Source organism: Dicentrarchus labrax, unplaced genomic scaffold (assembly GCF_905237075.1).
Source record: "Dicentrarchus labrax unplaced genomic scaffold, dlabrax2021, whole genome shotgun sequence".
NCBI lineage: Eukaryota > Metazoa > Chordata > Actinopteri > Moronidae > Dicentrarchus > Dicentrarchus labrax.
In genome coordinates this window covers 9696109-9714102 of record NW_026136718.1, presented here as the reverse complement: position 1 = coordinate 9714102, position 17994 = coordinate 9696109, and the positions used below count along the sequence as shown (strand labels likewise).

Genomic DNA, 17994 nt, shown 5'->3' with positions numbered 1-17994 from the left:
TACCCACCTTTAATTAAAACACAGTAATCCTTTCAGCAGCGGGTCCCTGAGACAGGTGCTTCCTGCAGTCCAGCAGGTAGACTTTTGCTTCTCTGTGAGTGTGAATGCAAGCTTGTCCTGGAAGATTAAATAGACTATGACTTATTTATTAATGCAAAAAATATCCTCATAGATTAAATTTTTAGTGACACTCAGGTCTAGGGACAAGTAATGTCTCTCACTTTAGTCCATCGGACACTCTACAGTACACACTTTGTATGCAGCAGCTGTATAATATCAACTTTTATTGCACAAACTGCTGCTTGGACAGATCCTCCACTATCATCCACATCAACAAACTATGAGCATAAAGGCCTACTTTACCAACCAAACTGTGTTTTAAAATATGCAAACAATAGTCAACCTATGCCAAAACCAGCCTACACCCAAACGCATCCTTCAAAACAAACACTGTAATACATGTGTATGTCATAAATCACCATAGTGTGCAGTTGTACAACTAGTGGAGGTGTTAAAAGGTGTGAATGTGTGTGTGTGTGTGTGTGTGTGTGTGTGTGTGTGTGTACGCAGGGTGGAGGTAATTTCATCATCTTTAGTCAGATCTATGGTTTGATTAACAGCCTTTTGGGTCAGAAGAGACAAAGATGTTTGTGTATTGATGGTGCTCAACAGCTGTGAGGTGGCAGCTGTCATGCTTTGTGCACACACAGAGCAGCCAATAAATTATTGAGATCTCAGGTTAAAGATTGCTCCCTGGGCTTCAGGCCATGCCTCTTTGACATGTACACAATTTCTCTTCTTGGCCGGGCCCTCCTGGATGCCGCGTTTCACTGTACAGCCATGCAGGCAGGCAGCCCTCCCCCTTCGCATGGCTCACCGCTCAGAAGTACCTTGTCTTTGAGCAGAGATTCTGCTTACTCACCATCCTCTGGGCTGACAGCTGCAAGGAGCTGCAGTGGGGCACATATACACACCAGTGCACATGTAGCCTTTACTCTATGTTTATACTCTGTGATATGCATGAAGTATGTAGGCCATGAAGAACTGGAGCCAACATTTTTTAGTATATGCTACAAAAACTGAGCAAAACAGTGAGTGGTGCTTTAACTTTATCTTAAATTAACATGATGACAGAGTTGATTTGCAGTAAAACAAAAAATATATATTATTTAACACATACCAGTTTATTACACCTAACCAAAACCAAGACCTATTTCAACAGCCCTGCAATACCTTCATGAAACTGTTTCAGAGGAGTGCTGGTTGAACTCTGTGGTCATTTTAGAGACTGTGGTGCCGCTGTTGAGTTTTTGTTTAAATATATATAAGATATGTTTTTTAATATTCTGTCTACCTCCACTGATATGTATGGGATGGGCAAAATGTCAAAAACACCCACAAGTGTATACAGAAAATCAGCTTTAATAACAAAAACATATCAGACAAAACACCATGTCGTATTTAAATGTTTTTTGAGAAGCACGACTGCTTTTTTTTGTCCTAAAATACTACTAACTACAACTAAAATATATTTTTAAATGTATCTGATAATTAATTCAGCACATCTACTACTCTACTGCTAAGAAAGAAACCGACTGTATTGTATTATATTTTGATTTGATTTAAAAAAAATAATTGATAAAGTATATTAAAATTAAAAGCATATGTGTTTTAGCTTACATTTAATTTTTTCTACTATATTTTAAGTTATTATTATTATCACGTTATATACCTATATTTTACCCTTGGAGCAACTGTAGCTACACGGACTGATTTAATTGCCGCACAGGGGGCGGGACTAACTGAAGATTGACAGGCTCCTGAACAAATGGGACAGCAGAACCCGCCACTATTGCTGAAAGCGCCGACCAATCACAATCAACAGAGGCAGCAACAGACCCATCGTGGTAAATGTAAACGTAAAGGACAATAAAACTAATCGGTGGTGGATGATAAACTTGTTTACCAGCTAACGTTACGTTCACAGGTTATTACAACATTAACTTACGTTGGAATAAGGTAAAAAAAATAATGATTTAGTCAAGGACAGAGTGTGTTTTTGTAATGTCTGTCTCTTAAAATCAGCCACACGAGAAACAAGCAAGTTCATGAAACGTTTGGTATTAATGTGTTAAGATAATTATGCTGCCATCCGTTTATCATGGGATATGGAGAGCTGCTGTCCACACACTAAGGACAAGGTTTGTTACAGAAATTTCCACTTTATTATCTGTTTGGCCACTAATAGTCCTCCTGAGTCCTGCTTGTTCGTTTCAGATATGTTTTCCTGTATGTTGTTACAGTACATGCAACTGTGGAGCCCCAAAGGATGAGTCAAATATATAACTCAACACTTCAATAAATGATACTGGTAGTTGAATAATAAAATCTGAGTGTAAAAATCAATATAAAGCTTCATACTCTTACTTTAGAATAGAATAGTATTTTTTCCTCTTTGATTAAATACATACAAACATAAGGCTTTATTATTCTTTTTACACTCTATTTTTATTATTTAACTAACCTTATTATTCATTGTCATTATATTTTTGACTTATCCGACAACCTTTCATTACCTTCTATCAGTTTTGGGGCTCTTGAGTATACAGGTGTGTCTCTTTAGTCCAGAATATAATCACAAGTGTGTCTTACTATTTACTTATCTCCAGCAGAGGAACTCCACCTCGCAGATTCTTGTCCAGTTGCGATGGACTCCCGGTTGGACTGGCTGATGCTGAGACCATCTTTGCGTTGTCATCGGGCCACGGCAGGTGTGGGGTGGCTGTGGTACGAGCCAGCGGTCCAGCTTCAGCCACAGTTCTGCGGTGTATGGCCGGGCTCACACGCAGCCTTCCTCCTCCACGCACCGCCCTTTTACGCAGCATCACAGATCCCCAATCAAAAGAAGTGCTGGACCGTGGACTTGTCCTCTGGTTCCCAGGTCTGTTAACCATAACCCTTGGCACACACACACACACACACACACACACACACACACACACACACACACATTTAATTGCTTTCAATCCTTCCTCACATTTCTAATTTGTAATGTGTTTTTTTTTACACCCCATTGTCTACTTTCCTTCTCCTACAAAAGTTTTTATAAACAAAAGACAATATTATTCAGGACAGTGTAAGATAATATGAATGCAGATGGCGTTTAAAATACACTTTGTCTCATATTAGAATTTGTTTTGCATCAGATATGTTTGTGTTAAGGGAAAACATGAATGTTAAACATTACTTGTCTCAATCAAGTTTCAAGTATCTGCAGGTTTATACCACTCTGAATATAATAGTAATATAAAGCTTGTTTGATTTGTAGTAAATGGGCTAAAACAGTGTCTCTCAAACATTTCTGGCTTCCTTCAGAAGTTTAAAAAAATTCACGCCGCACTAACCAACAATGGTGAACATTAATAAACATCAGCAATAATGGGGGAAGCAACTAACACAAAGCAGTACAAGCTGAATTTAAGTGAAACTATCTTGTGCATTTTTTAAAGACTTAAGGATATTCTGACTGTTTCATTGTCTCTCTTGTCTTCATGTCATCAGCTCCTCACAGTTTCACAGGAGAGGACTGTGTGGAGTTCCACATCCACGGTGGTCCTGCTGTCATTACTGCTGTCTTACAGGCCCTTGGTAACGTACAGATGTCATTATGAGTATGCTACAATGTTAAACACCTTGATATAATGCAGTATAACACGCACATACACTGTCTTGTGTTGCAGTGTCACTTTGCAGGGTGTTTATGGTGCATAAGAATTCTAAACACACTTACTAGTGGAGTCATGTGGCCGTCCATCACTGTGATTTAAAGGGGAAACCTGACACATGCATTTCATATTTCTAAGATACTTATAATACGCACCTTGGCAAGCGTGGCAATCCTACTGTGAGTGACAAGTAATACTGAGCTGCAGTTCTCCCATTGGCCTTCCAGAGGGCAGTATTGTATAAATCAGAAATGTTAATGAATGCTTGTCTCCAGTTAATGTAAGAGCATCACTAATCAGGAGTTGTTAGATTGAAAAACATTACAATGCTGCATATATGATATTTCTGGATCATTCTCATTTCTTAAACTAAATGGAAGGTAGTGACAATGTTGGTAAGATATTAACCAGGCAGTAGAACATAAAGCTGAATATTTTACTCCAGTTAACAGATCACAACCTCCATTTGGCAAATGGTTTTATACTCACTATTGTCTCCTCCTGATGAGACTTGGGAAAAATGGTTGTGAAAACAATGACAATGTCACCTCTTTAACCTGCACACTTGTGCCTATTTTCACTCCAAGTGAACCCTGAGTGACATGTGACATATTGACCTTCTGTTTGATCTGTTTGTGTGTGTTGTGTGCATGATGCATGGCCACCGCGTGCCTCATACATTTCTTCATGTTTGTTATGCTGTGTGTGTGTTGTTGTTTGTCAGGAAGCGTGCCTGGCATGAGGCCTGCAGAAGCTGGAGAGTTCACGCGGAGAGCCTTTCAAGCAGGGAAACTGGGTTTAACAGAGGTGGGTCAAGAAGAGCATGTAAAGACAGATCTGTGCATGTTTGGGTATCGAGAGCTTTTCAGAGTAATTTTAGAGGGTAAATGTGGATTAAACAAGGTCAGAATTGAACAGGGATTTCAAGTTCATGAAATGTCAACAGTGAAAATTTCTCCTTTTACATATGTTGCCCTTTGAACGCTTCTTTCATTGGGCTGTCAAACATTTATGCATAAATAAAGCTACTGGGTTTCTGTAGGTGGTGAATTTTTCAAAAAGCAGCAAAGTATGCCGCCTTAACATTAACATTAATGAGGGACTGCTCTGTATATTCTCTTTACAGTACAATGTGATTCAGAGTAAATATTTTCAGTATACAGTAAACTGAGTATTTATCAATGCAAATGTGTTGCAACTACTAGATTTCCAGTCATGGAAACAACTGGAAATGTATTAAAATTACCAGATATCCTTGAAATTAACAATGTTGTCCCGGAAAATGTTTAAATGTATTTTAGCCCCTCACTCAGATTACATAAACCTGGCTGCATATTTTGTGTAAAACACGACTGTCCATAGGACACGCTGCATGGGTTGACAGTTTCAATCTTACCAGAGGCAAAGCATAACATAAAAAAAATCCCTTTTTCCTTTCGTGCATCACATGCTTATAAAACCATATAACCCGTTCTGTAGATAATACATAATACACATTTTGGGGGAAAATGTTTGAGTCATACAGCTAGTCAGAATTAAATCATTCAGTGCAGGACATAAAAAAACAAAAAAATGTTGTGGCAATTATAACTGTTGTAATGCTCGTTGAAGGTGGAGGGGCTCGGGGATCTGATCCATGCTGAGACAGAGGCCCAGAGGAGGCAGGCTCTCAGGCAGATGTCAGGAGAGCTGGGACACCTTTATCAGGACTGGAGCTACAGACTGAAACGGGTAATTAACTCATCTACTCCGAACTGAGCTTTGAACGAGCCCCCATTATGTAACAACCGGTTTCAAAGCCGTAACATAAGAAGGACACCACACCAGTTAGATACAAAAGAATATAATTTATTTACAAAAGGTTAAAGGTTAAATTAAGGGAACAAACAAAAAGCTGGGTTTGTTTGTTTGCTTGTTTGTTTATTAAGACCCCCATTAGCTTCTACATTAACAGTTCCTTTTCTTCCTGGGGTCCACACAGTTTACGTTGTGACAGTATGCACATGCTCATCACAAAACACTGACACAACACATCATAATGCACATATAGTGTAGATAAAACAGTAACAGTTGACACTATAGAGCTGGGCAATAAATTGATTAAATCGATCAATTCAACTTTACGTTTAATTTTACTTTTAGACCATATTGCCCAAATCTAAGCTGGGTCTTGTGTCAGGGACTCAGGTGTGAGTCACTGAAATAGACTCACCCACAGCTTCAAACAGGTGCCCTCCATCAGTGATCACTGAGCTGCACCTAGAACACAAAGACACAGAGCAGACAGACACAAGCAAAACAATAACAGGACACAGAATGACACGTAGCAGAAGTGACAGGTGAACGGGGAGCCTTTAGAAAGTGATCAACAATGTTGTACCAAATCTGAGTTAGTTTGACAGCAGAAACGAGCCGAGCTCAGAGCTCACCAGAGAGACTTTGTCCATGTTCATGTCTGACATTTCTCCGAAAACAGTGTTTTGGAAAGAACCTGTCTGTACTGTGTTGTAGGTCAGGCCTCAGTTGTTTCACACCTGAACAATGCTTTGTTCTTTTTTTTAATATCTCTACAGCTGCTTTCGTAACACACCCTTGATGGATTAACTTATGGGAATATGAGGCTTCCTGTTTTCATGTTGCTGTAGTACGTGCAGGACGTGCCTCTGTTCAATACTGCGAATCAAAATACTAGTTTGTATGGAACATGCAATTTGTCTTACATTGTAATCGGGTTTAAAAAAAAACCTGAATAATTAAATTTTTTCACCCTGGAGTCAAGATAACACGTTGCTAAATTATTGTGCAGGTAAAAAAATATAATCAAAATTAACAAAAAAGATTAAAATCTAATTTGTACTTTGTAATCAGCCTAAAAATTTGAATTAGATTGGGTTGTAATTGATTTTATTGCTAATATAATATAATATAATATAATCGTAGAGCCCTTCCAGTGTACTTTAGTAATAGTATATTTCCCAGCAGATAAGAGCACAGTTCTACTGAAGGATTAAGAAATGTCTTAATTTGTTAAGACATATGCCGTTGTTGTTATTTCTATTATGTGATGACTGAAGTGGCTGAAGGGAACATTTCCTCTGGTCCACACTGTGACTCTGTTTTGAAAAGCGTCGCGAATACAAACAAGTGTTCTTGTCACTGAGTCATTGGTGATGAGAGACATTGTGCGTGAGCTGTTAATTTGGACTTTCCTGAGGAAAGCTGCTAATAAGCCTTCAAGGGAAAATCTCTATTTTTGAATCTCAACTTTCTAAGAACAGGAGACTGTCTTATGCACTATGCTCTTGTTCCATCTTCTCTTAAGTGGATTTAATGTTTTTTTCCATCTCAGAACATCTGGCTTTATATTGTTTTGGATGGATTAAAGATAAGTTATACAGAGCACAGCAGCTGTATGTCTGTCACGTAAGATAGGCACACAATAATGACATTGACGTATTATGTGCAGCAGTATTGTTCTTCTTATCTATACAGTATCCTGTACTGTATACTGTATATATGAGTGAGGGTCAGGAAGTTGAGTCTAGTTAAGATAAATTAGAGGGGAGGAAGAATGGAACGCACATACTGACTTGCTGAATTGAAAGATTTCTTTTTGGTCTTTTTTGGTTTAATTTGACATCTGACAGCACAAAGCGAGACAGGAAATGAGGAGAGAAAGATAAAGAGAGGTATGACAACAACAAAAAAAGGACGCAGTTTTGCCCCAACCATTTGGCTATCAGGACGTCTTCTAACGAAGTACAGTTGAATGTTGACGGAACCGTCAAGTTCAGGAAAACTACACTGTCGACAAATCCTTGAACTGAACTGAACGAGTGATAGATGACTTCATCCTCTTCACTTGGTTGTCCTGCACCAGTTACATTCATTAATAAGACTTACAGATAATCCTATTCATGCTCATTACCCTGATATGGTGGCATGTTTGTGTTCTTATGTCTTTTTTTACATCTAATCCTGTCAGAGGTTGAGTTTTCCTTTCACATCTTGTTGTGGCAGTTCAGAGCAGCAGGTCACTGACTGCAGATGAACACTTCATCATGGAAGTAAGCCAGACTATCATTTACTGTAAAATTACTAATGATCTTTCAACACTTTGGCACCAGACCTGATCAACTGGTCCAGGTGATCTCCCTTGAGAAACTCTGTTAAGCTGCTTATCAGCCGCTTCCTTAGGATGCTTCCTAGAAGCAGTTCAGACGTGTCATTATTCTGAAACGAGATTTCTGGGAATCCAGTTAATCAGAAATATACCATCTGTATGTTATTAGGGGTCAACTATCATGTGACACCCGCCCAAACAATGCATTTTTTTTAACTGTTTGCGTCCCACTTTTGTGAATGGATTAAAGTATAGGAATCAGACGCTTCCTGTTTTTGTGCAGCTATACTACTATTGTGTTCATGTTTCGCAATGTCAGTCAAGATAGGGATCGGTCCCGTGTTGGAAATACTGAGGATTTTCCCCTGTTTTCTAGATTCAAATAGCCCGGCATTACCTCTCAGTTTGTTTCCAAGGGGCTTTATAGATGGGTGCGGACCAAAATGCCTCTGGACACAACTGGATAGACCTACAACCAGTCAGAGCGATAAGATAAGATAAGATAAAATAAGATATGTACTTTATTAATCCCCTATTGGGGAAATTGTTTTTTCACTCTTTTATTTTTTATTTTAAACACACAGGGAGAGAGATGGTGGAGTGATGGGCTGCCACATTAGCAGCACCCCATGAGCAGTTTCTTGGGGTTAGGTTGCCTTGCTCAAGGGCACCTCGGCAGTGCACAGGAGGTGCACTCCGAGGTGGCCAGTTCCCAAGCCAAGTCCCTACAGACTGAGCTACTGCCACCCCAATGGAAGGTTTGATGTATTGTAGTTGGTAAATTAAATTAACCCAAAATCCTGTCGGAAGTATGTCAGACACATATTTCTTATATGCACAAGCTTTAAGTGCAGTTGTTTGTTCTTCTTTTAGAGAAAATCCAGTTTGTTTAATACAGACGCGATAGCAAATTCAGCAGAAACAGTTCTACATTGCTCTTCTTTGCACGGTCTTCCTATCATTGTAAACTGAAAATCTTTGTTGGCATTTGTCACTATTGTCTGACAAGTAATTTAGCAATTAATCTAAAAATAAATCAAAAGATTAATTCACAATTAAAATAAATGTTAGATGTTGCCTTAAATCAAAATAGGTATATTACTTAAAATGAAACCTCCTCAATGCCATTAGGCAAATAAGAAATGTTACTGAAAACATTTTAAAACAAGTGTATAATGTGAAGACCTTTTTTAATATCTTTTGACTAAAGGTGAGGGTGTAGTCAGTAGTATTTAGTACATTATATATAGTATATAGTAATTTTTTTTTAATTGTTTGTTTAGGGATGTAAGAATTGTTAAGACACTTTATTTTTCCTTTGGATAAATATATTATACTGTACACAGGTTTCACCATCATCGTATTGTTTTACTGTGCTGGCTGCTCACCTTAGAACATTTCAACATGCAAATAAACTTTGTTTAATTTTCCAACCATGAATTTAAATGTGTTCACGGGGTTTCCCAGATGTCTGTATTTCACACACTGATCCCAGCCTTTTCCTTTCTCTCCTCTCTGCTCTGTGTGTCGCACAGTGTCTGGCTCACGTTGAAGCCTTCATAGACTTCAGCGAGGATGAGCTCATTGAGGATGGGGTCTTAAACCAAGGTACGTATACATTTTGTTCTCTGTGCTGGAGAAAAATAACAGAACAGTCATCCCTTGGGCTTTCAGAGGGAGGTGAGGAAGGGTCAGAGGGCTCTGTTTCTCTCTGAGGAGAGAGGAGTCCGGCTGGCTTTTCCTGTTTGGATCTTCAACTGGCCATCATGTGCGTTTGCTGCACAGTAGGGAGAAACCATAGACATCAAACTGCTCAAAAGACAATTTCCTTTAGGAAGTGTGGGGAGAAGGCCGGGGGACAGTAGAGGCATTCGTCTTGCCTTCAAAGCCAGCCTGCCATGTCGCTCACAGGAATAGTGCTGTCAGCAGTACCATACAGTCCAACTGTTTTCTCTGTGCCCAGGTTTCCCATGCTCACTGTGCATGGGAGGCTGAGTGTGTGTTTGTGTATGTGTGTGTGTGTGAGGGATGTCTCCCCTGAGTCTGTCGCCTGCTGTCTGGCACTGGCAGAGCTCTTCAGAGGCCTCAGATGTTGTGAAGTTTCGACACAATAAAGCCTGGGAACTATTGTTTGTTTTGGTGGCACGAAATGTGGGCTCACGCCTCAGAGTGGAAAATAATAATAGACTAGTTTCCAAAAATAGAAAACCCTGGCATAAACACTTTAATTTGCTTCCTGCAGTCATATAGCAAATGACATGTTTTATGCTATATCTGAAGTTTTCTTACATTTTATCTCAAGTCATCCCAAGTTGGATGAGATTCAAGATCCTCACGAAGTTAGACATTTTCACCGTAAGCAAAATGATGCGTTGTTGATGCATTTTTCCGCTTTAGTCACATGCGGAAGGGGACAGGTCCGTGACCCATTTTTCATCCAGACGAAGGGTGTCAGACACTGGAGGACAGGCCTTTTTCCTTCAAAGGACAGAAATTCCTTTTTCAAGGCCATGAAAGTGAAGTTGAACGTGAAACCTTCGTCACGTCCTGTCCCCCCTCTGACTTTATCTCCCTCTCACACAGTGGACAGATCGGTGTGTGATCTGCAAGCAGAGATTGAGCGACACCTAAAGGATGAGAGGAGGGGCGAGCGGCTACGCAGTGGAGTCCACGTGGTCATCGCAGGAGCCACCAACGCAGGGAAAAGTAGCCTCCTGAACACACTCTGTAAGAGAACTAAGTAAACCAGAACACACACACACACACACACACACACACACACACACACATCGTGAAGAGATTAAAATTAAAATGTGACTTACTATCTTCTAAATACAGACCTTACTGTTGAATCATACCGCTGTCAGCTGTGGTTTTCGGTGGGGAAGAAGGCAACGTCTGTCATACCATAAGCAGCATGGACTTACTAAATTTTGTGATTATGTGTATTATTCATTAAAATGCAAATACTGTCCTCCGTGCCCAGAAAGTGAAGAGAAATATGTTTCCTTGACAAGACAGGATTTTGTACAGAAACAAGTAGCAGTCTGACTTTGAAATACAGCAGCATCAAAGTAGATACTGGGGTCGGCGTTATATAAGTGACCTTCAACATCTAGGGTTCAGTTTCATCAGAAGTCCTTTTTCTACCATCTAGTAAAAGATTCGAAGAACGTAGTAAAAGTTGTTGACAAAACAATCACTCTCTCAATTGGTAGCTGTTCTGGAGCTTTCAGTCAAATCACACGATCTTCCTCAGCAGATGAAGTTTGCATTGTTGTCATGGAATTGATGTTGATGAAATTTCCTCTCTGCACATTTTTATTTTATGAATGAGCTACTAATGGATCTTGTGAGGTAGTTCCTTCAACTGCTGTTCTCCTATTACTGTAGGAGGAACAAGCTTTTTTCATAGACGGGAAGGTAAACAAAAGTCGATCCAATTTGTGGTACTTATTATAAAAATCTTTTAATAGTGCCGGAATGCAATCTAATAATCACCACATCTCACACCGTCTGTAAACAGTAGATCCTCCTCTTGGCAAATAGATTTTTCCTGATACAGACTTTATTGCATCACAGTCAGTAACAAAGTACAACTGGTCATGTAGCAATGCTAATAAAGAACCAAATATATAAATACATAAATGTAAACACTCTATTATCCACATGAAATTAAAACTGTAGCTGTTCAGTATCGTCATTATAAATCAGTTCTTCAGTTGTGTATCCGCTTTTGGTATAACCCAATGAAATCTTTTGTTCTTTATGCTGTACAGTTGTACGTTTGTTTAGAATATTGTATCCTTGACTCATTTAAAATCACTTTATATAAACTACCTAGAGAAGAGGCTTGGCAGGGTCTCCTCACAGCTTCCTATCAGAATAATAGGCGATGTATCAAACTTCAGACTGGATCCTGTTACCCTTTCCTGCTCTGATTTGTCATCCCTGTGGCCTGGGCTCACACCCAGTGAGCATAGCCAGGTAATCATGAGCTGGCAGCTTTATTTGACGTGGTATACGCGGGGGAATGGTCAGACCACGAAGTTCCTGAATAAAGAAAAAAGACACTCAAAATATCTTCTGTTGTGTTGGGACAGTTCAGAACTTTAATAGAGTTTTCTATTAGAGACAGATAAAAAGATCTGATGTTAATATTATAGGCCAGTATTTGATTATCAATATAATATTTCATTAGTTTATAATCACCTGAATAAAGGAATTGTTGTTGGAATTAACCGTTTGTTTACACGACACGGGTTGCCTTCCATGGAGTTCGCCATGTTGAACCACCATGTTTCTACTGTAGCCCAGAAGGGACAAAGCAAACACAGGCTGTAGATAGGGCCTGTCGTTTCTCCTACACAGTTCACAGCCTATTCTCATTCCCATTTTTTAGATAAAAATTGAGATAAAAATGAAAGTATATACACTTCTAGACACATTTCTTAAAAATGTATGTCTTCAGTAGAAACAAAAGGGTTTGGGGCTAAGTGACAGAGTAGATAGATAGATAGATAGATTCTTTATTTATCCCGAGGGAAATTCAAGTATCCAGTAGCACATTATCATTATAACATTATCCTTTAACCTTCTAACATCCAGGCCAGAGACCTGCAGCCATTGTGTCTCCCATTGCTGGCACCACCAGAGACGTAGTAGAGACGGCACTGGACATTGGCGGATTCCCTGTCCTCTTGAGTGACACAGCCGGCCTCAGAGAGAGCCCCGACCTGGTGGAGAGAGAAGGAGTCCGCCGGGCTCGAGAAAGGTAGGTGGATGAAGCCCTTTTTATTTTAAATATTCAATATTAGCTCAGTTTTCCTGCTTTTAAAATTCTAATTAGGCAGACAAAAAAAGAGAAATGAATGCTGGTATTTGGAGAGATAGGCTTCAGCTGCTGGGTAGGAGTACATGTGGAGTATATGCGCACTAGTACGTGTAGATACTGCTTCAGCGACAGTTCCCATGTGTGATAATATAACACAGAACAAATTAGACAGGGGACCAATGGAATAAGTCCTTGAAAACAAAGAAGGGAAGAAATAAGTCATTGCTTTTCCCCTCCGAACCAGATATATTTTTGTAATGTCTATGTGAGCTCCAGAGTTTATATTATTGCTGAGCCATAGTTATAAATACATGGGACAAACACTCTCAGGAGGTTGCGTAATGAAGAGCCTCCTTTCCCGTGACTATTTAGTATTAAGACATTCTTCATGTGTGGTGTTGGGAATGGACATATATGGCCATTCACTGACAGCTGCTTCCACTGTTTACGTCAGGGAAGAATAGCAGTACTTGTAGCGCCCGCCATCACTGCTTTATCATATACAAACCGACAATAAGACTAATGGACACAGCAGCACACACACAATTTATTAATAAGCTTTCATACACATGTGCAGTGACATGTTTTATCACATGAGTTTGGTGCTAGAGAGCAGGGGAAAGTGGGATGGGCCTAAAAACACAACCCCACATTGATTATTCATTGATTTATAGGTTGAAGTTTCCGGTCTTTGTACTTTGTTTGTTGTATTATAGTGTGAAAGGATATTCAACAGCTAAAAGAAAAAAACAGGTTAAAGTAAAAGAAATGTCTTGCCTTGCCTGACAGTTGACTTCAGCTTGACAGAACTTCAGCAAATAATCCAATAAAAAATGACAATTTTCATGCCAGAAAACAAATTTGTTTCCCCAAGTACTTCTTCTTGGCAAGGGGGATAAAGCATTTGACACAGCAATTAAGTCAATTCGTAGAGCTGTGCGAGACTGTACTCTTATAAAGTTAGTTACTCTTATAAAGAGTACAAAATTATTTTTACAGTGGAATCACTACATTTACACTGCGACGTAAACCTTGAAAGTATATGTGGTAGAACATGTAAGGAGACTCGCTGCATCATGACTTGTAATAGTTTGGTGACTCATTCTGCAGGAAAATCTGATAAATAACATTAATAAATATCCAGATGAAGTTGTGATTACAAAAATAAAATTTTTAGTGCAAACATTATGTAATTCTTTTACTGTTTGTTTAAGTTATTTGGGTGACGTGGTGGCTCTGTAGGAAGGGTGGCCAGTTTGTGTTCAGTAGGGAACTTTCTGTGCAGGGAGCAGGTCAGAGGCTCGTGACCTGGGTCACTACAGGAAGGACATTGTAAGTACAAGCATCCGCTGCTGCTGCTGCTGTCACTTCACTGTGGGACCAGTGTGAGTACTTACAGAGTACTTACGATTTACGTAGTCACCATGCCTACAGCCGTGCTAGCAGCTCTGATAGGCTGAAGCAAGTGCTTAAAGCTAAACGCTGACATGTAGATTTTAGCAGATATAATGTTTACCTTGTCTGCCATTTTAGTTTAACAGGTTGGCATGCTGATGTTTTCTAATTAGCAGTTAAAACAAAGTATAGCTGAGGCTGATCGAAATGTCATTATAGCTATTTGGTATTTGGTATTAGACAAATAAAAATGTTGACTTGATGATTACTTGACTACCAAAGTTATAACATGAATGTGTGTATCAAATTTAATGGCAACCCATCCAATAGTTGTTGAGATATTTCAGTCCGGACCACAGTGGCGGACCAGCCAAACAACCAGTATTACCATCCTCAGAGCCAGACCGTTAGTGTGGCTAAAACATGAATATACTAACAAACATTATTAATGTAGATATAATAGCAAGAGGGTAGAAGTATTTATTTTACCCAGGACAGTCGAATGACTCTATTGCAGCCTGCGAGACAAGAGAAGGACAACAGGTGTATCATAATATAACAATTTCAATAATTGCCATTTGATCTACACAGTGTGAATTTTAAGAGTTAAATTCTTGACAAAAGCTGTGATTATATGTATAATTCCAGGTTAAAGGTTGAGGTTGATTTCTTTTTATATTCCAGAGTGGAGCAGGCTGATCTGACTCTGGTGGTTGTGGACTGTACTAATCTTCCCTCTGATGCACAGCAAGCTTCAGCCTTCCTTCAAGAACACCTCAGGAGTGTCCTGCCCAGCCAGGAGCAGCCTGAGACGGGTATGATATCTAGCCCTCATCTGCTCACCGCTTCACCTGGATTGTCACTGATACTTGCAACTGTATTTTAAAAGCACAATAAAGTAAATATACATTGTAAAGTTGCGGTAAAATTAGTGAGTGAGTCACGTTTCTCCTTTAAACAGCTTTGAAAAGTGGTATTACACAAGACTTGAAATTAAAATGCTGAGTTACCTTGTTATCTCAAGAATGCAATTTATTGTGACACCAGTTGCTCACTTACAGCTTCATCCTACATTATTAAACGGCTTGGGGAGTAATTCGAGTACTACTTACCCTAGGGATAAATTAAGCAAGTGTGCAGGCTGGAAAGAGAGTTTTTTAAGTCATCAAGAGTAATCTAATAGAAATCTCTGGGCCTGAGGGAGTAATAGTTGAGTCACTGGTATTGATTTTTTTTCTGCCTTCCTTTCCCACCACAGTATTTCCTGCAAACAGGTTTCTCCTAGTGCTGAATAAAACAGACCTGTTGCCCCAGGAGCAGAAGCTGAAGCTGGACGGGGAGCTGAGACAGGTCTCTGGACTCTCTCCTTTTTGTCTTATCTCTTGCCACAATAATGAAGGTTTGCAGGACTTCCTCACAGTGCTGCACAGCCATGTCAAGACTCTGTGAGTAGCTACAGTTTATAATGTTTTGTTGTGTCGGAGCTAAGACAACATGTCTCATTTAAATGTTACATCAGAAAGATTGATCAGGTCAGCATGTCAGCAAAGTCTGAACTTTTCAAAACCTACTCTAAAAGGCTTTAAATTAAATTAAATTAAAATGCATAATGTTTGTGCTGCAACTGAATTCTATGTTTGCTTTTTGGGTCTGGTTTTCACCCTTTCTTGATGGTACAAATACAAAATGAAGCACAAAATAATGAGTTTTTGATTGCTCTGGTTCATTTTGTTCTCTAACTTCCTCTTTAGGTGTGGCGACCCTCTGTCTGGTGCCCCCACCCTGACCCAGGCCCGCCACAGGGCCCACCTGCAGCAGTGTTTTGCGGCCCTGGCTCAGTACCAGCAGTACCGCGACATCGACCTGGCCCTGGCAGCTGAGGGTGTCCGGTTGGCTCTCACCAGCCTGGGCCGGATCACTGGACGGGTCGGGGCAGAGGAGATCCTGGATATCATCTTCAAAGACTTCTGCATTGGGAAATAGTTGGATGAGTAGCAGCAAAAACATAAAATACATGTAACATTAGCCTGCTCAGAGAGGAAGGCTGCATTCTTGTTTGGTCCCAGGGTATCAGTAAAGCTACAGCCTCGGCACTACGCCAGGCTTCGAGGCACAGCGAGGGAAAAAAGAATGAAATTCATGTTCTTGGCTGCAGGATCACTCTCCCAAGACACAGAAATGTTTGTTTTCTGTTGATGCTTTTCAACAGACTAAAATAGTTTTAGCGTGATGACAGGTGCCTCAGAGGCCCAATATGCTGGACAAGTGTTCGGCAAATTCTTGAGTCGTAATTTTAAAAATAGGTTTTGAAAGCCTTTGATAGGTGAATATAGGGCTCTTGGGTCGCAACATAACAGCCAAGATCATTTAAAATATAGCCAGCTGCAGACATCTGCAAGGTCATGGACGAGTCTAGATGTTTACTTGTACTGCAGGACAATGAAGAATATTATTTTTGGTATCATTTCAGCTCTACTCCTTTGTGTGTGTGTTTAGTGGAAATTCACACATTGACACCTGAAACTTTGTAGGGCAACTCTAAATCCTTTGCTGTGACATTAATTTAATTAGCAAACAATGTACCTGTGTTCATGTGTGAATTGTCCACATGAATATTTAAAATGAAGACATTTATTTTATACATAATTAAAACATGTCACATGGGATCTTTGATGTTGAATAAATGGGATGATGAGTGTTTTTGTATCAAATCAAATTTATCTCTCTTTTTACAACAAGGAGGCAGTGCGACAAGCTGTAAACACAATATTAACGTGTTCTTGTCTAATAGTTGTTAGTAGATGTGTTTTAGTTGTATTAGTTGCCTATTTACACATCCAGCAGAGCAATGTTTGCATCGTGTTTCAACACATACATAAGTTTTTGTCTCTACCAACTCCCTAAGGATGTGTCTTTGGCTCTTTGGCTGCTAAATGTGCCACTACTGAATGTTCCCCAGCTGGTTACAGTACAATATTTCCCTCTGAGATGTAGTGGAGTAGAAGTATAAAGCAGCAGTAACTGCAAACACTAAAGTACCTCATAATTGTACTTCAGTACAGTACTTGAATAAATGTACTTAGTTACTTTCAGTCATTTTGATCCTAATGCTATTTGCTAATATATAAATATTTTTTTAGTTTAACTTTAAATTAGAATAGATTTTTGCATGTCATTACATGTTTAAAGCTGCATCAGCTTCTTACTGTAATCAAGCACTTGCATGATGCACTTCACATATTCATACCCTCATCACATTAAACCTATAATATTACCTGTTCTTACAAAGATTGCAGTAGCTGTCATCATCACATTTACTACATATACTGTATAGCCTCTGATTTATTCCATTGTGAACTACATTTTTAGTCGAGATCCCACCATAAAGCACAACATAATAGACATACAGTATGTAAAGAAAGTCAGAGTGACCCAGCTCCTCTCTCCTCTGTGGGAAAGGGACGTTTTTAAGGCGATGTTCTCTGTACCTTTTGTTCCCCTGTCAATCTGGCCTCGATCAAATATTTATGTTTCCTTGTTGAACTCCTCACCCTTCTTCCCCAGTTGGTTTCTTCTCTCCCTGTCTCTGACGACATTTGCACCGCTTTACACCAGCATAACTGCCTGTTTCTCTCTCTCGCTGCCTTTTTGTCTCTCTCCGTCTCTGCTACCTGACCTTTCCTCTTTCCAGGCCGCTCTGTCAGCCTTTTTGTCCTCTTTCATGTTCTCCCTGATTAATTACAACACAGGGGAAGTTTAAGCTAAAAGTGGGACTGTCGTACAATTTAGAGGCAGTAAATTTTGGGGCCTGGTTCGTCTTTGAAGTATAGCTGAATGTGATACCCTTTGGATCATGTTTACCACAATTGTAAAATGTGTTGGATAGTAATTGCCAATAAATAAAGAAATACCACTTT

At 39.5% G+C, this 17994-nt stretch overlaps 1 protein-coding gene across 5 annotated transcripts; it reads left to right on the top strand.

The window, feature by feature from the left end:
• Positions 1 to 1879: 1879 nt before the first annotated feature.
• On the top strand, positions 1880 to 17994 carry gtpbp3 (GTP binding protein 3, mitochondrial). 5 transcript variants are annotated; one of them, XM_051376899.1, is made up of 12 exons: positions 1880 to 2019; positions 2137 to 2201; positions 2673 to 2941; positions 3562 to 3648; positions 4450 to 4532; positions 5337 to 5456; positions 9384 to 9456; positions 10432 to 10575; positions 12457 to 12622; positions 14762 to 14892; positions 15336 to 15522; positions 15829 to 17994. In XM_051376899.1, exons 2-12 carry the CDS (start codon positions 2143 to 2145, stop codon positions 16058 to 16060), a joined length of 1551 nt encoding a protein of 516 aa, XP_051232859.1. In that variant the 5' UTR covers positions 1880 to 2019; positions 2137 to 2142; the 3' UTR covers positions 16061 to 17994. The 5 variants fall into 5 exon arrangements, with proteins under 5 accessions (XP_051232859.1, XP_051232857.1, XP_051232858.1 ...); XM_051376897.1 differs by having other exon boundaries at positions 2670 to 2941; XM_051376898.1 differs by having other exon boundaries at positions 1880 to 2201.